The 21438-nt window shown below is 38.8% G+C and overlaps 1 protein-coding gene across 4 annotated transcripts in view; it reads right to left on the bottom strand.

Moving 5' to 3' along the window:
• MAGI3 (membrane associated guanylate kinase, WW and PDZ domain containing 3) overlaps positions 1 to 21438 on the bottom strand; it is a 233974-nt gene that overhangs the window by 70016 nt on the left and 142520 nt on the right. For all 4 annotated transcript variants that reach the window (XR_004645719.1, XR_004645718.1, XM_034770613.1 and 1 more), the window contains exons 5-7: positions 20899 to 21073; positions 18767 to 18846; positions 13807 to 13864 (exon numbers count right to left, since the gene is read on the bottom strand). Coding sequence is in view for 2 of the 4 variants with exons in the window: in XM_034770613.1 (XP_034626504.1) it covers positions 13807 to 13864; positions 18767 to 18846; positions 20899 to 21073 (313 nt within the window). In the remaining 2 variants the exon portion in view is untranslated. The remainder of the gene's footprint in view (positions 1 to 13806; positions 13865 to 18766; positions 18847 to 20898; positions 21074 to 21438) is intronic.

Below are 21438 nucleotides of genomic sequence, written 5' to 3'. Positions count from 1 at the left end.
GGTGATTAAACTTTATACAAAGTATAGCATAAAGAATAAGGTATACAGTAATACAATTAAAAAAAGCCATCAAAGATTTTATCCCTGAAAAGTCTCAACTCCCCCTGAAATATGGGTCAGTATTATTACACAATTTTAAAAATGGTTAGTTGCATTTGAGGGCAACTGCACCTGTATTCCCCCTCTATGGTCCTGCAAGGGCACCTATTCTTAGGGTATTCCAGCACCGCAGCTGTTGCCTCTCTGTAGCAGAGACATGTCTCTCTCCCGCTCCTGAACACGGTACTTCCTGGCTGCATAGCTCCATGGCCACACTGCAAATTCCCCCGCAAAGTCATCCTGACTAAGCCAACCAGCTTTACTTTTCTCCTTAGAGGTAGTAAACAGCACAATTGCCACACACTCCTTCTAAATACAGTTAAGTTGCCACAAAGCTCTTTCTAAGGAAATACATTTATTCGTAAGGCAAAAGCATTACAGAAAAAACATTAACAATAAAAGAACCTACAAGTATACAAATAAGCTTACTAGAGAGATCGCCCCGACTCCAACAAGTGCTCTGGCCAATGAACAGTCCACAAGTTCATAACTCCTTTTGCTCAGAACAAGAACACCCATGAACCTGAGAGTTAACTCCTTTATGCCATTTGGGCCTTTTGACTGTGTAAATAGGTCGTTTGTAGACAAAGATCACCTCCCCATGGAGAAGCTATAAATGGGGTGGAAGTGGGCATTTGCATTCCCCACTCCCCTAGGAAACCTACTCAACTAACAAGTTCATACTTGTCCTAGCATTGTTTAAAAGAAGCCTTCAAAGCTCATAACACTTCCCAAGGTTTACATTAGCCATGTCTCCTAGACAAATGACATACAATGACATACAATCCCACAATAACAAACATTTGCATTTTTAATACAATGAACTTTTAAGATACTTAAATTTAATTCAATAAGGCTTATTCAAGATACTGCAGAAAATTGCCATAACTGTCAGTTACAATCTATAAAAAGTTCTCTGGATATACTGGGGCAAGACTTGATGGAGGTCACACAATGTGGCAGTGGCAGAGTTAGAACAGAACCCAGAAGTAACCAGTCCGTCCCATCACAGCACATTTCCAGTGCTAAACATCCAGTCTTAAACAGACAATGCCTATGCACTTTGTAAACAGTGCTTGAAAGATTAAATGACTGACTTCCTGCTACAATGAAGCAAGGAAGAAGGAAATTATCTCTCTTTTGATTAAACCTTATACTGGTACCTGAAGATCTTTTCCTTTGGTAGGTCCCAGCTCTGTTCTCCCACATATTATACAAAAGGAGAACAAACATACCCTCTCTTTCAACTTTGAAAAAGATCTAAAGCCCTTGCGGCCCAGCTCATGAATAGGAATGTGGATTACCTCTGAGCTAAGTGGAATAATCCAAGCACCACTTCTAGCTAATGATTTAAATAAGATGGGGTTCTTCCAGCAATAAACCACTGGGAGCTTAAACATACACTTGACTCAGCTTCAGGTTTAAAGGGGGAATCAAAAGATAGGCCAATTCCCCATTTCCATTCCAAACACAACAGAGGGAATAGGCTGTGACACGTTTCATTCCAAATTCTTTGTGAAAATATGCTTATGATATGAATATGACATAACAAATATACTTTATGCAAGATGGCTCATGTGAGAGATATCATTTGAAAGGTTATGATTTACTGAATGTGACTGTCCAATTTGTATGCCTGTATCATTTCTGTATCTGAAGTTAGGAATATTAACTATATATTTGTATTTCAAATGTGTTACTTTGGGGGTCGCCCCCAACCAGTGCTTCGGGTACAACAGTGGAAAAGCCAGCCAGGGCTAATGGGCCATTAGCAGAGACAATGGACTGTGAAAGAGCTCAGTCTGCCTGTGGACGCTGGAGACCGACTAGAAGCAATGGCTGCCACAGTCCTGCAGAGACATTGGTCTTGTCACCTGATACTAAACCTGGGACTTGTAACTTTCCACTGGAAGGAAAGGGGGGTCGAGTTTGGGAAACAAAGGTTTCCTGCCTTATGTAAATCCTATTTAAGGGTGGGGAGGAAGGCAAAGGGGACTCCTCTTCTCCATGGCCTGTTGGCCGAAGAAGAAAGACTGCTAAAGCCACCTGAAGGGAAGGTAGGGCTGGGAGTCCAGATTGAGACAGGGGTCCAGTCTGCAAAGCAATCTAACTGGAACTCTGAACCACAGAAACTTTGTAACCTGCCTAAAATAACATTTAGGATGAGAATTTACATTTTGTAACCTGGTTCTTAAGTATATTGAGCTTAGCTTGTGTATTTTGCTTTATTTGGTCAGTAATCTGCTTAGTTCTGTCTTATCTCTTATATTCACTTAAAATTCACCTTTTGTAATTAATAAACTTATTGCTTGTTTATAATATAATCCCGTTTATGAAATTTCTAATGGGGGGGAAGGGAGGGTGGAGAACTTGTGCATATCTCCCTCCACATTGAGGGAGGAGGCGAATTTCATAAAACCTTTGGATTTGTACCCCTTAAAGGGACTGGGCACCTGAATGTTGGAGCAAGCCCCAAAGGCTGAATCTTTCCAGAGCAGATCTCTGTCTCTCTGTGCAGCTGGGTGTGGCCCTGCCTGTGTGCTTGGCTGGAAGAGGCTTGTGAGCCTAACCCAGCAAGGCCAGGTAAAGGGGACCCAGGCTGGTAGAACAGGTTGACTCAGTTAATCCCTAGCACATCGGGTGACACCCCAAAGGGCCCAAACCCATCACAGGCTGTGCGTGGGAGCTAAGGAATGTACAGTGGCTGAGTGAGTTGTACTAAGATGAAAAAAAATGGATTTCAGAGTAGTACAGACATCACAGGTAACTTTACTTTGGAGGAGACCTCATTATGATGGTGCACTGCAGCAATAGTGTTTTTCCAGTTATGTTATAAGATTTAGAGAACTCCTTCCATATACATTTTTCTTAAACCAGAGTGTCCCACAGTATTCTTGCCAGCAAGTTAAAGAAGTATGGGCTGGATGAATGGACTATAAAGTGGATAGAAAGCTGGCTGGATCATCGGGCTCAACGGGTAGTGATCAATGGCTCCATGTCTAGTTGGCAGCCGGTATCAAGTGGAGTGCGCCAAGGGTTGGTCCTGGGGCCGGTTTTGTTCAATAACTTCATTAAAGATCTGGAGGATGGCGTGGACTGCACTCTCAGCAAGTTTGCTGATGACACTAAACTGGGAGGAATGGTAGATACTCTGGAAGGTAGGGATAGGATACAGAGGGACCTAGACAAATTAGAGGATTGGGCCAAAATAAAATCGGATGAGGTCTAACAAGGACAAGTGCAGAGTCCTGCACTTAGGACAGGAGAATCCCATGCACTGCTACAGACTAGAGACCGAGTGGCTAGGCAGCAGTTCTGCAGAAAAGGACCTAGGGGTTACAGTGGATGAGAAGCTGGATATGAGTCAACAGTGTGTCCTTGTTGCCAAGAAGGCTAACAGCATTTTGGGCTGTATAAGTAGGAGCATTGCCAGCAGATAGAGGGACGTGATCATTCCCCTCTATTCAGCATTGGTGAGGCCTCATCTGGAGTACTGTGTCCAGTTCTGGGCCCCACACTACAAGAAGGATGTGGAAAAATTGGGAAGAGTCCAGCGAAGGGCAACAAAAATGATTAGGGGGCTGGAGCACATGACTTATGAGGAGAGGCTGAGGGAACTGGGATTGCTTAGTCTGCAGAAGAGATGAATGAGGGGGGATTTGATAGCTGCTTTCAACTACCTGAAAGGGGGTTCCAAAGAGGATGGATCTAGACTGTTCTTTGTGGTAGCAGATGACAGAACAAGGAGTAATGGTCTCAAGTTGCAATGGGGGAGATTTAGGTTGGATATTAGGAAAAAGCTTTTCACTAGGAGGGTGATGAAGCACTGGAATGGGTTACCTAGGGAGGTGGTGGAATCTCCTTCCTTAGAGGTTTTTAAGGTCAAGCTTGACAAAGCCCTGGCTGGGATGATTTAGTCGGGGATTGGTCCTGCTTTGAGCAGGGGGTTGGACTAGATGACCTTCTGAGGTCCCTTCCAACACTGATATTCTATGAATCTTGAGCAATTATTAAAAGCTAATTCATTTATAAAAGCTAGTGCCATGAAGAAGCACTGGGCTGCTTGCTCTGTGTGTTATTCAGAATGCAGATATATGTTTTAAATTTTCCATCTACATGGAACTACTCCTATGCAATTCATTTTTTGAAGAAAATCGGAATTTAGGAAGGAAATCACTTTGAACAGCCAAGATACAGGTGCAGCCATCTTCAAATAATTTCAGAGCAGCATCTGAAGAAGAGCATTGGCACTGCAAGATTATCAATTTCTTATTTCATAACTGAAGGATTACCTGGAAACTAATAATGCAATGCTTTTAATGCGAAAGCCTTGGAGGACTTTCTAACTGTATGACAAACCCAGAAGCTCAACAGTCCACATAAAAAAAAACCTCAGTTTCGCTTTCTATTATATTTTTTTGCCCTTGTTCCCCAGCCACATTAAAACCTTTTAAAAAGACTTTCAAATTAAAAAAAAAAGACCAAACTTTCAGATTAGCTTTATAGAACAGAAATGTAACATTTTTGCCTCTGGGTATCTCTGAATGAAGCACAGCAGAGGAAAAATTGAATGTTAGGTTTTTCTCAAGTATCATTTTTGACTAAATCCTTATAATCTTAATTTTTGCTCAGCTATTTTTGCCATAGCGGGTTGAATATTTCTGCTTATAAAATATGAACTCTGACAAACTATGAAGTTTTGCCCGGGGTTGTCTCTTGTAGCAAGGTTCTCAGGTGCAAAATGTCCCTCCTCTAGTCTCTTGTTTAACAGGCAGTCATCCAATTTTTACTTAATTCTCTGTAGACTCTCTATCATGCCAAAAGAGGCAAGAGCAGTTATGTCAAGTGTGCATAGGAGAAGTGATCAACAAGGATCTATTATCCAAGCAAAGCAACCTAATACTTCAGCTTCCTCCAAAACACAGAGAGTCTTAAATTATTCCTTCACATGATAAAGAACACTGTAAACAGCATTGTCTTCAAAAATTAGGATTAAGCACACAATAAAATATGTAACGGATATGAGCATCTCTTGAATAAGGAATCTTTTTAAGAGTAAAGGAGTATCTCTTCTACAGCATATTTGAATGAATGCTCCATCCTGAATAAACACCTATTAGCTTTTCATTGAAAAACATACGAACATGCCAAAAAGATTACTTTTAACTCATTCCAGAAAACGGAACTACTGACCCATAAAGAATTATGGAAGCAAATGCTTCCACCTCAGGGATTTGGAATATTATGGCTCATGAACATGTTTTGTGAATCTACAAAACTCTGAAGTAGGAAGGTTGTGGACCACCCCGGGCTTCCAGCAACTAGAATTCTATATCAATCATTGTATGATTAAGAAGGACCAGAAATCTGTACTACTGAGTTTTTCTCCAAATTTTCTATCAAAATTATTTATTCTCAATTTTAGATTTTCATCCATGCTCCTTCACATATCAAAACCACTAAAGCCATTGGTGGTCTTCAAAAAGAACACACACCAGACAATGAGAACAACTGGACCTACTGCTAAATCAAACGTGGTGTTGGATGGGAAGAAAAATTCAGCATCCACAGCAAAATCCGTTGAAGTCTGGGTTTTACCAGCTTTGTATTGGGAAAACATTTATTTCATTTGCCATAAATTCCACATTATGTCATGTATGCAGGAAGCAGTTAACCAGTTGTGTTCTAACGGGAGGACACAGAAGAGAAAGTCACATAATGCAAAGCACCACAGTTCCAGTCAGCCCTCCAAAGCTGCAGCCTCGAGAAACAAAACTGGGGGATGCGAGGGAGAATATGGAGTTGCTGGATTAATCCATCTCTCTGCAAGAAAGGGGGAATAAATGAAAACAATTTAAGAAGATAAAAAGAACCAAGCCAACGTGAATCCACTGTTCTGTGCTTTAAATATGAATCATCACACCTGTGAAGCCAGTTTCGAGAAGAAAAATAAAAGAAGGCTGAAGCGAGGTGGCAGATCCCAGGCTCTGGGAGAGAAAACAGCAACAGAATCCAGGGCAATCAGCCTAAAGAACATACTAAAATGACTCTAAGCTTGGAGATGTTGAACTGGATCCTTATCATCCTGTACAGAGACAGTGGGTGAGTGCAACAAGATTTAAAGAAATAAAATAAAATTATACGATTGTGGCTGGGGGAGGAAATAAAGAAGTGGCCATTTTGGAAAGCTCAGACAAACAGAGGGAGTGTGGTGGCAGTCATCTTGAAAGAGGCACAACAGGCAAGGAGAAAAGAGACAATCTAGATGTCTGGGAAAAGAAATAAATCCTCCAATACAAAGATCTTTTCCCCTCCCCATCCCAAAACGAGAGAGTGTAACTTTCCTGCCAACCAACAAATTAATGGAGGCAGGTGGAGAAGCACCAGTCACTGAGACTGACCTGAAAGACCTGCTGTAAGAAATCAAAAAGATGAATAAGGAGAGGAGGGAAGAATTCCAGGTTTACAATAAAGATACAAAAATGAAATTAATGGGAAAATATTAGATGTGGAAGCAGGATTAAATGACCAATTGGACAGCAATATTAATCTAACTGAAAAAATTGAAACAACTGAAAAAGGAGGAAAACACAGAATTAAAGCTGGAGGACAGGGAACAGAGAATACAACAATTACTTAAGGATTAAATATATTCCAGAGGAGACTGAAGGAAAAAGTCTGTTGGACACATGAACAATAGTTTCCATGTCATATTAAAACTGGGCAATATTTATTGCATTCATATTGGGAGGGCTCACAGATCCCTTTTCCCCAGGCCCCCAGCAAGCTCCAGACTAAAGGATGTGATTGTCTTGTCTATACCACTACCAAGACAAGGATTAAATTCTCAGGGCAACGAGGGAGAGAGCTGACCCACTGATGATTCTTAACCAGCCCATACAAATTTTCCCAGATCTGGTAACCTCAACCTTTAGAAAGCAAAGAGAACTATACCAGGTGACCACACTTCTTAGATAGAACAATATAAAATACAAATCAGGGTTCCCATTTAGACTGTCCTTTAAATGGAAGGACCTATGCGTCTAACTCAGATCCAAAAAAAGGGGAACAGATACTTACAAAAAATGGGAATGGGTAAATCAATTCCAGAACAATCTGAATGGGGTCAAAGGCTTTCCCAGAAATCACTGGGAATCAGTGAGATCAAAGAGAACCTGAACAGCTCAAAAAGATAAATTGTCAAGACAAAAGGACAGACTGTGAAATCAGAATAAACCGTCTAGATCCAGAAGAACAAAATAAATGGATATTCTGTCTATGTGGTTATAATGAAAAAAGGAATATATGGAATGGAAGATGGGCTGGGTAGCACTCAGGATAGCTTATGTGGATACAGCATGCTAAATATATATAGTTAATTTATTATTGTTATTTATAATAGCTTATAACAAAAGTTAATAATGAAATAGGAGACTCCGATCCCCCCAATGAAGTAAGTTTGACTTTAGAGTTATCACAAACATTCAAAAATGTATATTGATTGGAGAAGGGTCAGCTACAGTGGAAAATTTTAAGAATATATGAACTCATTGATGGTATAATAATCTCATAATACCTAGTGTTATAAAGATGTTTGATCAGATTAGATAAGGCTTGGTTCACAATAACAAACACACACACACACACACACACACACGACACTTCCCCACACACCCCAGCACAGAACTAATATGCTGATAGAAGAATTAACCAAAGGCCAGACTTCCACAGCTACAAGGGACCAGGTGGCCATGGGGGAATGCATAGGGAGGGAGGGTGGGAAACGGGATAAAAGACCAAAAACAGATATTAAATAGTTATATGTCTTAATAGAAAACATTATATTAATAAAAACAGTGCTCAATTAAAAAAATTTACAGCAAATCAAATTCAGGATCATGGTACCACAATATAGGTTTTAAAAAAGAAAAAGCAACCTATGTGTGAGTTTAAAAATTACTGGTGTGTCCAATATGAACTCCTTCTAAAATGTCCTATCTAAAGAAGAGGTGCAAATGTAATAGAGACCTGGCATCTGGCTGGAGGGGTGGGGGTGGGGAGGGTTGCACATGTCACTGATTTTAGCAAAGGGTAACATACCGGGCAAGAGCAGACTTGATACTCATGGGAGAGTTTGCTAATGTCATAACTATTAACATTAGGGGGCTGAACAATCCAACACAAGGAAAAGGGTATTCTGCTCACTGAAAGAGGATTTTCCTAGTATAATCTATTTGTTGGAAGCTCACTTGAAGAAAAATGATAAATAATTGAATACTACTTGGACATAGCTACCATGTGTCTCTCCAGGGCAATCTAGTAGAAGAGGATTGGCAACGCTTAGCTAAACACTTCCCTTTTATTGTTGCAGTACAACTCATATATACAGAGGGCAGTTATATTTTAATTAAGGGGTCCTTGAAAGGTAAACTTCTCACCTTAGCCAATGAATATGCTCCCAAACAAGGACAACCTTCTTTTTTTGATTTTTTTTTATGGGCTTGCAAAGTTTTAGGGAAGGGAATATCATTCTAGGCGGAGATTCTAACAAGGTGCTTAAATCCCACTTTGGATTGATCAAATGTACACAGAGGGCATTCAGGAGGAACAAGTGCAAATGTGTTGCATTATTTAGAAAAATGAGGATCTGACGCCTGGATTCATCTCCCACCAGACAGCCATCAGGAACTACACACACTGTTCTGCTACACATGGATCTTATCCCAGGATTGATATGATTTTTGTTTCTAGGGGCTTGACTAATTTAGTCCAAAAAGCTAATCTGGGAGTTATAACTTGGTCTGATTATACCTCTGCATATATTAAAGACTGGGATTTAGTGGAAAAACAAAGGGCCTGGTCGTTGAATAGAGCTGTGTTTATGACTCCCTTAGAATTCAAGAGCTAGAAGAAATTATTAGAAGATAATGATAAGGAAGGGACCAAATACAAGAGTTCTCTGGTATGCTTGAAAGGGAGTAATGTAGGGGATCCTTATAAATAAAGCATCATACCTTAAAAAAATAAGAGCTCTTGAAGAAGAGAGTTTGGATAAAGAACTTTCTGTTTTGGTAGGCAGACGTAGAGCTACAGGATCTAAAAAGAGTGTATAAGAAAATAATTGAGGTAAGAGGGAAGATTAATCTGTTACAAATGAGTGTGGCTGAGCAAACCCTTAGATACATTAAACAAAAATATTATGAAAAGGACAATAAAACTAAGGACAATAAAACTGATAGGCTTTTAGCCAGAAAGGTTAAAAAAAAGGAACTGGTAAGTCAGCCACCCCTCTGATTAGAAATAAAAAGGGAGATTTAATAACTGCCATCAAACGGATCACTGAAATCTTTGTTAACTTTTCTCATACCTTGTACACTTCAGAACATTCAAATTCTGAATTTATAAACAGTAATGGAGAAGTGTGAGGCTACCTCAGCTCTGAGGAGGATTTGGCAGCTCTTGATGGGTAAATTGCTGTAGAAACTGTAATTAAGAATTTAAAATCTAATAAACCTCCAGGTCCCAATATGTTTTCTGGGGAGTATAACAGAGCTCCAAAAGCAAGTATTGATCCCTATTTTAACTGAAGATTGCAGGGGAACAAGTTTCCAGATTAATGGAAAGAAGCAAAACTTGTGGTCATTCCTAAACAAAGAAAAGCTCTTACCAACTGTGCATCATACTGTGCTATTTCTTTAATTAATACAATGTTAAAATTTATGCCAAGGTGACAGCAAACAGACTGAGTGTCATCTTGCCCAAATGTGTTCACCCTGGGTGGGTTCATTGCTGGCAGGCATCTATCTGGTAATGTCAGAAGAACTCTGAATTTCATCTATAGTGTTAATTTTAGCAATTCTTCTTATGAACTGCTTTTGTTGGATGTTGAGAAACCATCAACTTTTGCAGTGGGAGAACCTCAGACAGATTTTGGTAAGGTTTGGTTTTGGAAACCAGTTTTATACTCATATTGGCCTGTATACTTCAATCCCCTCCTTTTAATTTGTCTAGGGGTACAAGACAGGGCTGCCCCCCCCTTGTTTATTCTGGCAATGGAGTCATTTGCAATATATGTGAGAAACAGCCCCTTGGTTAAAGGCATCAGAATGTCTTCAAGTTTAGAACAGAAAGTGGTGTTATATGCTGACAATATCCTATTATATTTGCAGGATCCAGAAGCATAATTAAAAATTATAGAACAATTGATGTTGGAATTTGAGCAGGCATCAGGGATCAAAAACTATGATAAATCTGGAATTTTAGAAATTAATATTCCCAAAGGGTCAAAACAAACCGTTGTCAGCTACATAAATTTAAATGGGTAAAGGAATCTTTAAAATATTTAGGAAAAAATATTGTGGAGAAACAAACATCTTTTTAAAGCAAATTACCTTCCACTTTGGCATAAAATAAAAGATTTGGAGAACTGGAACAAATACGAAATTTCTTGGTTAGATAGTGTAGTCTCAGTAAAGATGAATTCCTCCCCAAGTTACTATTTTTGTTTCAGTGCATCGCCCTACTGATATCCCCGACATGACATTAAAAACAGAGCAAGATGCACTATTAAAAATCATAAAAGACAAAGGGTGAGTTCTAAAGTTCTGCGTAAGTCTACAAAGTCGGGTGGATGAGCATTCCCTAATTTGGCTTATTATTATTATGCATCGCAATTAAAAGATATGATCAACAGCGTTAACAGACCATCCAAACAATGGGTAAAGCTCAAATAAGACTGTAGCCCAAACAATTATTTATAGTAATTGTTGGGTTCAAAAGAAATTTAGACCACCAAAAATAAATGCCACCCATTCATCCAGCCCACCTTAGCTTTTTAAAATTCCTGTCGACAAGCCCTCTCCCCCCTTAGCTATTGTCATTAATAATCACAAATTTATTTCTAGGAAATATCAAAGTGATTATTCATTCTGGGTAAGAGCGGATATTCCTCAATTTGGATTGCTGTTCCAGGGTCCTGATTTAAGATCATACCAAGAGATATGTAATAAAGTAAATAATAGAAAGATCCTGTATCAGTATTTATAAGTCAAAACACCTTATTGTGAAATCTGGATACAAGACGGTTCTATCTAGATCTTTAAACACAACTGAGGAGTTGACCCAGGTGCAAGCTGGAACAAAGGGTTTAATTTCTAAGATGTATTAAATTTTGATTGAAAAAGAGGTTGATAGGAAAACCACCCAGATGAAGAGATAGGAGAGAGATCTGGACAAAGAAATTGATCTAGATGAATGGGTCTCTATATGGGAAAGTGGATATATATTTTCAATTTGTGTAGCTCACAAAGAAAACGTTTACAAATTACTGTATAGTTGGTATTTGACTCGAGTTAGCATTCACTGTATTTTTGCTACTAGGGAGGCACTCTGTTGGAGGGGTTGCAGGGATAGAGGAACATACTTGCACATTTGGTGGTTGTGTCCAGAAATTCGATGGTTTGCAGAGGAAATTATTAAAGAGATTAACCTTATAAGAAAAAGGCCAGCTTCCCAGAAATCCCCTGATTGCTTATTTAATGCTTCCATAAAGGACCTACTTTTTAAATAGAAATACAAATTAATTCCTTTTTATTGTTAACAGCAAAACTTTATATTGCATATTATTTGAAAAATGTGACTTCTCCTATGGAATTCTGGTATAGTAAAATGTGGACTGTCCTTGTAATGGAAAAGCTTTCACACCAAGTATGTACACAAGAGAAGTGCCAAAAAGAAGATGGGTGACCAAATTTCTAAATGGAGAAGGGCTCCCCAGCCAGCAAGCCAGCTCCTTTAGTCAGGCTCTATGAATATTAACCTGATCCTGAATAAGTAATAAGTAATGTACAATGTAGTATGTTAACATTTTATTGTAACTTTGCATTAATAAAAAATGTAAAATTCTCCTTGATTAAATTGCCAAACATTGTCAGATCCCTAATAAGGATTACCATACTGTATCAAAGAATGTTGCAATGTGCAAGCTCACATTACTCTTTTGCTGAAATGAAGCAAACATAAAAGGACAGCTCAACGTTGAAAAAAACTTTTACGGTTTTTTTTTTGGGGGGGGGGGGTAAATCTTCATTCCCTTGTGACTGTCCAAATTCTAATGTTTATATTATTAGAATGTGTATATATTTAAGGGTCAGTATCACAGCCATTAAATTACAGAAATCCATATATTCTGCTCCTTTCTCTCAAAGGGTAATTGCAATTGAGAACTAAAATGTAAAGTTTAATTTAAAAAGTTATACAAAGCCTAATCTTAATAGCTTGTTCCCCTGTAGTATGTGCAACTCAAACACAACAGCATTGTGCTAATTCATGAGAGCAAAGAAAGTGAAAATGAGTAGCCTATTTTCATTATCTAAACAGAGAAAAATTAAAAGAAAACAATTATGATGAAAAATCAGATTATCAAAACCAAAGGAATTTCAACTAACAGCAGGAAAGAAAACCTGGTTAAAAATATTCAAGTATCTTCTTAACTAGTAATTCAGGACAATGCCAGTTTCCTGTTCAGGGGCAGGACCAACCATCTCCTCATGAGGAGCTCAAAGATTAACCCTTTGAAGCATACGCCAACTACTAATTTCTCAATACTCAAAACAGAAACTCAACAACTATACAATTCAGCCTTGACTGTTGAGGCTGCTTTTGGAGTGATAGGATGAACTCTGAATAATAAGCATATTATCTATTTTAACACCACTTTGCACATTTCAAAAGAGCCGCTGTAGACCATAATATTGGTCAATAAGAGATCTGCTTAGCAAAGCAAATTTATTTCTTTTCCTGACACGAAATGGATGCTTCCATATATCCATGGTATTTGTTGCCTTTGTTGCTAAACACTGAAATATGAAAGCGGAGCTGAAGTATCAAAATATTTATTAGCCTGGACAATATTAAAACAACAGTGCTGGCTCTGCAGAGATCTCACTAACATTTTTCAAACCAATGCTAATATTTTCAATTCTCTGCTAATTTTTCTCTTGATGATTGAAGGTGGTTTTCATTGAGCCTGAGTTGAAGAAGAATAAGCAAGCCAGTTACAGAAAGTTAGGGATTTTCTGCTACATGGTGCTGCTTTGGAGCCCAAGGATGAGGGGAAAGCAATTTCCTGCTGGTTTGTGAATATCAAGTGTTTTAATTGAGAGGCTCCATTTTAAAGGTATTTCAGAACAGAGACATGCTCTGATCTCTTTAAACATACAACATTCAGCATCTTCAGTTATTACAATAAGGATATTAAGAAAGAGATTCAGCCACTTGGGCAAAGTCACTATTGCCAGATAAAGTTACTGTTGTAATAAACTACCATAATTCTTAGTTATACAAGAAAAAAAAAAATCACATGGATATTTGTGAGGCAGAGAAGCAAACTGAACCCTACTGTTTACTTGCTGCTCTCTGGTTTTCAGCCCAGGGAAGTGGTTACTACTTGATTCCTCCCCTCTAGATGATAGATGGATGTATCTCAATTAGTGTGAAGGGAAGCTACACACATTATCATCTTACATATTAACTCATAGGAATAGTATACAATTCAGTTACGGCCACCAGAACTGGCCCTTAATTTACAGTGGATACAGTCATTAAATTAGCTGAATTACAATTTGCATTTATTACATATCAACTGTTTCATTGTTCTCTACCATATCTGATGTCCACATGAAATGAATAATTGGTGTAAACACTTACTCGACGTAGTATGTTCCATATTGAGGGTCTTCTATTTTCTCCCAGCCATAAGGAAGTTCTGTAATTAGAACAGAAGAATGAACAAAATTCTGCACTGTAATGGAAAAGTAATTGAAAATGTCAAAGTTCATGTGGAAAAAAAATGAGTGGAGAGATTATGGACTGACTGTGTTGGAAATATGAAAGCAATTTATATATTCCCATGAATTGAGTGCTTGCATTTCCCAGAGGGAAAATGGGCCCCCTTGTACTCACTGGTCCATTGGAGGAGGGGACTTGCATTTTAAACAAAAAAATTAAGTTTTAACAAGCTTCAAAGTGAAGCACAGAAATATCTTAAGTAACAAAAGGAGGAAAAGAAAGACAAAGGTCTCATTTTATTAGACTAAGCCAATTAATTATAAAATAACTAGTTTAATTTGTGTAATTTTGTTTTTAACTCCCCAATCTGTAACTATACGATAGCACTGTCTATGGCTGACCCATAGAGTGGAAAGGAGATATTGAAGCTTTTCCCAAAGAAGCACTTCCAATCCACTTCCAGCTCTGAATTGTAGGACCATGCTATTCCAGTCATGCGGTGCTTCCAGAAACCTCTGCCAAGGGTCCTAAATTCTGACCTGCAACCCCCTTGTTAGTCCAATTTTACACACACACATCCCCTTAACACCATGCATTTCAAGCCAGACCTGCAATATTCCAGTCAGACTCCCCACCTCGCTCTCCCAATGCACTGCAATCCTGACCTACATCACTTGCTACTTTACCCCTAGGCTCCTGAATCAAAATCAAAGAGGCAGTACAGTGGTGACAAGGACAAATGAGGACTAAAAAGATATCATCCCCAAAATCATTTCCATTTGTGTTTGTTATGATTTGAATCCAAGTCTCCAGAGTAACAAATCTAGAGGGAAACGAATGATCCCATATTCTGAAAATTGTGTGCAAAATGAAATTAAACCCTTTCAATATGAACATTCATATTGAAACAGCATAAAAATCAGAAAGCTCCCTCGCTTCTGAACTAAATTCAAATTCTTGTAGGATGGCTGCTAGAATCAGAGCATTACCGGTTGAATGCAATGAGCTGTCACCACAGGGGCCTCATTGCTATAGCTTTGCTACTCTAATTTGACCATAGAAACGTAAATATGGAAAAGCTGTTTGAAAGGAGCTTGGTGTGAAAGTTAAGACAAAATGGAAATATTGTTCCATTTGGAACACAAATGGCCTTTTATTTTTCTTTCAGATGTCTGGATTGTTTTGAAGGGTAAGATTTCTGTGTGTAATTATTTTGTTTGTTGTTTGTGGCTGCCCCAGGCTTGAAGGTAACAGGAATTTTCTTAGCATGTGGCAGCATGTTACCAATTATGAATATCAGTACAGCTCAGCAGAACTTGACAAATGCCCCAGTGGGACTATTGGTTTAAGTGCTGTTCATTAGGAGGTCCGGCATCTTTCTCTTTAAAATGCCTTTTTTAATCCCATCCTCTCCCAGTGGTGGGCTTCACATATGTTTAATAAAGCAGCAGTATGAAGCGGTGGCTCAAGCTGGCTTCATTAAGAATAGATTTAGGAGAACGAGAGGCTGTTTTCAGTCTCATCCCAGCGCCTATTGACTCTTGTAACTCAGGAGATGTTTGCTGCAGAGACTGCTTCTCTGTACGTTTTTATGTTATTGGCTGGCTACACTGCACCACTGCCTTGCAAATGTGTGCAGGATTTGCCTGTAGGCTGATTACCACCAACATTCTCACAGATTGGATTCACAATGTGATGTCTTGATGCAAGAGGTGAACAGAAACAAATATAAGTCAGTTCCTACACTCTCCCCAAACAATCATAAATGATGAGAGAAGACCCCCTTAGTTACCTACTGCCAGCCAGCCCATCAGTTCCCTGCATTGTCCCAGATTAGAGAAGATAGCGAATATGCATGATTTTTAAAAAGCCAGTTGGGGTGCAAGAGAACTGAAAAGTAAGACTATAAGTTTCTTGGATTCAGTATGAAAAATATTATACTGAAGTAATTAAGGGTTCCATATTAAAATGGAAACAATGCTGTACCCCTGCTACTGCACTCTCTTAAGGAAATGGGAATCTGGACGGAAGGAAGTTAGTTCAAGATATTGCTAGTGACAACTGTGGTCTGAATGCTGATACAGTTTTGGTATTAGCCTCTCTCTTTAAAGCCCTGAATGTGCTAGACAAGCCCCCAACCCCGCTCCCCGGCTGGAGCACCGGAGCAGGACAATCCCCAGACTCCGCTTCCTGGCGGGAGCTTGAGGGCCGGATTAAAATGTTTGAAGGGCAGGATGCGGCCCCTGGGCCGTAGTTTGCCCACCCCTGGGCTAGACCAACATTATTTCACAGACAAATTCACTCTCTCTGACTCAACATGGCAGCTATGATCAATGGGAATGCTATAGATGATGATACATGTATGGGTCAGGATTAGAGTGTTCTTGTTTAAGAATCATTAGCTATGGAAATTCTGTATCACAGCGGAACAGGCTGAGTCCAAGTGTTGCCACACACAGGACAAAAATTTCTGACTCCTCCTTCCCCTAACAGGAGCTGCAGAACAACAAGGCATCTTTCCGTGCAACTAAAGCACCAGTTGCTAGCCACATTATTTCAACAACGCAGTCCCAACAGCAATGAGTCATTACTAACAAAATTAGGTAGCTAGTTTGATACTGCAGCTTGGCTTTTACCTCTTCTCTATTTAATGGATAGGAATTTACTTGAAGAAAAAGCATGACTGACAAGTACTTTAACCATGGAACCCTGCTTAGATTATGATTCTCAAACATCTCTGTCATTCTATGAAGCAGTAAAATACTGTCAGCGTTCAGCCCACTTTAAGCTTTATTTAGTGAAGCTTTAAGCTCTGCCATCATAGGGAGACATGAGACAGCTTAGGCAAAATGAATTCTCCAGGGCACTTCCACATATCAGGGACTTGCACTTCTGTTGAAAAATTATCCATATGAAACCAGACAACAGGGAAATGTTTAAGTCAAATTAATTTAGACATGGTTGAGATGCCAGAGGGAGAGGAGAGGAGAGTGTGAGGATTTCTTTAAAAATCTTATCGTAATTTCTAGCATCTAAAAAGAGGCTAATTATTTTCAAACTTGCTAATACAGATTCCTATCTTGATTATAAACTATTTAAATTATATTTTAGGGCTCTCCCCTAAGTGGAAATAAGAAGACACTGACGCTTAAAACGTGCAACTGCTTCAGAGATTTTAAAATACTCCTACAATAAAGCCACCTATTCTTGTGCAGCCTCATTCCCAAGCCTTGTAGCTTGGTTTGCACCTCCTGCACCTGGCCCAATTAAGGGTCAATTCATATGAAGTCCAAAGGCTCTTCCATCTCTTCACTTTGGGACTACCATTTATCTTAGCAGTCCTCATAGTCCAGTATCCTGTCTCCAACAATGACCAATACCAGAAGCTTCAGAGGATGGTCTTACTAGACAATGAAGCTTCTTCCTAAACTTAGTTAGGGGTTGCTTATGCTTTAAAGCATGAGTATTTATATCCCGTCTAAAAAAAAATTATATCTAATGTAATTGGATCTTCTCATTCATGCTATTGTCCAATCCTTGTAAAAATTTTATTACGATTTTGGCCCCAATAATCTCTTGTGGCAATGCGTTTTTCATGGCTTAATTATACATTGTATTTAAAGTTATCAGTTTTAAATCTGCCACCTTCAATTTAACTCAACGTGCCCTTGTTCTTGTATTAGGACAGTGGGTAAAAGGGAGCACCTGATTTACCTTTGGTTTACTGTTTGTTATTTTGTACATTTATTGTATCCCTAATTTTTTCCACTTTGTCCTCAAAAGCTTTTCCATTATTCTATCAAAATGTCACTATTTTCTCTCAACCGGAAAGTGAACAGATTATTGCAGGTGAGAGTCTACCACAGATATAAAGTGACAAGGCTGAACTTTCAGTATTACATTGTAGCCCATCATCTATGCATTCTAGTATTTGGGGGCTTTTCCTTTGCACATTTGAACAATGGTGCTCATTGAGCTGTCTACAAAGATGCCCAGGTCTTTCCCCTCAGTGGTTACAGCAAATTTAGAACTAAGTAATATGTCATTCTGCTCTCCAGGATTTGTGTGGATCCACAATTCACTTAAACGCCACTGTTCCAGTGAAAATATACTGGAGCCACTCTCAAGCCCAGTCATCCTACCACTGCTGTCAAGCCATAGGCACTTAACTCCATACCGTAATGGTTTCAGAATAATGTAGAAAGAATAAAAATTATGAACTTCAGGCAGAAACTTCTGTCTCGTCAGTGATAGATCTTATCGAATTGTAAAGAATCCTGGAAGTGACTCCATATGGGACATCAGACAGTCACAAACAGCATTATCCGAAGACCCCCGAATGACTTAATTCTCCCATCAGTGCAGAGGACATTCTTAGGAACGACCTAGATCTCCCTGAAGAGGAACTTGATATAAAATATGTAACATGCATAAGGAAAAGACTTTCCAAAGTGCTTAAGGATTCATTACTGCCAAATCCCACAGAAAGTCCCTTCAAGAACCAAGTCAAAGTAACTAGATAGCCAGTTCCACAGGACTCAGGACTAGCTTTGGTTGGTAAACAAGCGAATACATCTGATGTATTAGGAATTCTATTTGGTTTCAGATGAACTTGACCTTGAAACAAGAGCATAAGTAAACTCCTATTCCAGGTTGCATTTGAAGGTACAATTGACCTGTCTGGTTAGTCCCAAATGGCAAAGAAGAAAAGAAGTCTTTGAAACAAAACTCTTACCAGAGCCATACTTCGTGCCTTCATAAACTCTACTGACAACATGCTAATTGGACACCATTTGAATCTGGTTTTCAAGTAGGAAAAAACAACAACATCCAACCATGCATTACATGTAGCAGACAGACAGAATTCTGAACATCTCACCTCCATCCTCACAGTCTTCAGGAGCTTTGGCTTTCTTACAGAGCCGAGGATCAAGCCAAGTGGTTGTCTTGGTGTTGTGACTGTGGAATATAGGACAACCGAATCAGGAGCAGAAAAACAGCAGGAGATAAAGGGAGAGACACAAAAGACACTCCCAATGAATGGATTTAACCTATTATACTTAGGACTTCTCTTCATAAATTTCCTTCCACATGCAAATCTTTGCCTCTAGGTCAGCGTACCTGCTGTTCTCACCTCTGTCACATCAAAAATGCAACCAAGGAAAGGTATCACTTAAATATAATAACTACCAAAATACTCAAGGATCTTTTGTACCACTGTGACATGGGAGGTTACAGCGGTGCAAACGTTTCTTAGCAGTCAAAAATATTTCAAAGGTACATGTTCACAGCCACAGTTTACACAGTTTCACTCTAAAAGTAGCAGGTTTGTTGGGAGTGAGGTAAGCCTAAGTTTCATCTATCAAAAAATATTGGATATCTCAATAGTCAATGCAACTTGTGCATGGAGCTGAATTCAAGAGCTCTGCAGAACTGTGTAGAGGTATATGTAAGTAGAGAACAGAACCAATGAAATAAGAGCACACTGAATACACCTGTCTCTTTTGGTTCTCATCAGAACAGACCCAAAATACAAACTTTTCCCTTACCTGGGGAATAGATAGGAAAAGTTTTGTGCTCTTTAGTAAGGTGTCAGACATCACCTCTAAAATAGGGTGATCATGAAAAGAGCCTTGGGAAAAGTAATGGAAAAAAACTGATAAGACCTAAAAGAGCATCTTATAGCTGTTAAAAAGTTAATACAATGTAAGTATTCCAGACAACCAATATTTTAAAAAGTCACAATATGAATGTAGATGTAAAGGCTGCTACCACTCTGAACCAAAGCACATAAGAAATTGCCAGTGAGTTTGCAAGATTAGTGATTTTGCTCTTCCATGACAAGTAGTACTTATCATTGCACTGCAGGAACATATGGTACATGTTAACTCTGAGATAACACACTAACATAAGTGAGCAGAGTTATCCAGAAACCATGTTTTATCTCGGGTCTATTGACGCTGTGATTATAAACCCATTTACTCAGGGATTTCTAACTCTGTCCTATAAATCTGCATTAGGTGTCACAGTCTCAGCATAAAGTTCTTCTCCATCCAATATTTTTTTCTGTGTACAAAGTATGACAAAGCCTTTCATACATTTACCATTGAAGCAACTACAAAAAAATCATTTTGAGGATATCGGATAGTTTTCACCTTGGAGGAAAAAACCCTTAACTTCTGCCTATGCTTAGCAATCAGTGTAATCTGATGATTTACAATTCATGAAACAGACTATTACACATTCTAATAGCTGCTTTTCACATTCCATTTCATACCAGAGATCACAGGCAGAGCAGAGAGAATAAGGGAAATCCCGTGGATTACAATGAAATTTTGCAGAGTAAAAGTACACATAAAATTAGACCCATATCCAGCTATCAACACAGAACCTGAGCTTTGCATTCTGTGCGCTACAGAATGCACATCATAAATAAGTTAACTGACTTCGTAACTGGAACCACTGTGCTTTCACACCTAGTTTATTCAGATACACAAAACACTATCATACTAATAGCATTTACATGGATTCTTTCCCTATCTGCATTTTCCCCATGAAAATAATCACTATACTGAAGTCCCTATATATGGTAGCTAAGATACCTGTACAAGTATCCATCTATGAAGACTGACAGAAAGGAAAAGCTGCTTGGATGAAAATGTGGTGACACCAAGTAGGGATACTATGATATAGATATATGAAAATAAAATTCCTGCAGCTTATTCCTCAAATCAACATCACTGTCCTCTCTAAGTGACATTGTTATAATCTTCACAGGAACCACTGTGAAATCAAACACACAAAACTGGTGACATTTGGTGAGGATCATGGAGTGAGAACAGACTGCGACTTCAAAGCCAGAAGATTATATTTTCATGCAAAGACCTCAGCAATAAAAAGCGGGTAGGAAAGAAGATATATAAAATCAGCAGAAATCTCTATAGAGACTCTTAGAGCTCATGCATCTCAGGAAGGTACATTAAATCTATAAAGATACAAACTTCCACTCACTCTATGAAGTATACCATGCCTGTGTCTGTGTAGGCCATCTCCCAGTTCTTGGGTAGAGGCTCTAGGCTCTCATCCCTTGACAAGTAATTTCTGAAATCCATGGAGCTGCTTGTCTGGTTGTAACTAGGAACAGGCTTCATCCAGTCAGAAGAATCTGAATGTCTCTCTCGGTTTTCTGAAATTGTTTAAAGCAAAGTGTTACGGTTAAGATTTTCATGCTGCTTTGCTCACAGAGAACCACCCCTTTTGTTCTCACAATGAGAGAATGCCAAACACCACTGTGTTTCATCTGTATTTTTCTATTACATTTTTTTCTGCTGTGAACTTTAAAAAACTGAAGTGAACACACTGAGTTCTGTTCTTCCCTTGCCAAACAGCATTAACCTCATACTTGTCTGAGCCTAGGCTGAAAAAACAACACTGGAACCCATCTAGGTAGACTACTTACTGCATTTCCTATCAAAGAGAATAGCATTTGTACTGCTCATTAGAGAATCCACACCAGCATCCCTCTCAGTGTATCAAGACCCATGGTACAAG

Source organism: Trachemys scripta, chromosome 4 (genome assembly GCF_013100865.1).
Source record: "Trachemys scripta elegans isolate TJP31775 chromosome 4, CAS_Tse_1.0, whole genome shotgun sequence".
Classification (NCBI taxonomy): Eukaryota; Metazoa; Chordata; order Testudines; family Emydidae; genus Trachemys; species Trachemys scripta.
The sequence above is the reverse complement of the archived record's forward strand: the minus strand, read 5'-3'. Positions and strand labels throughout refer to the sequence as shown.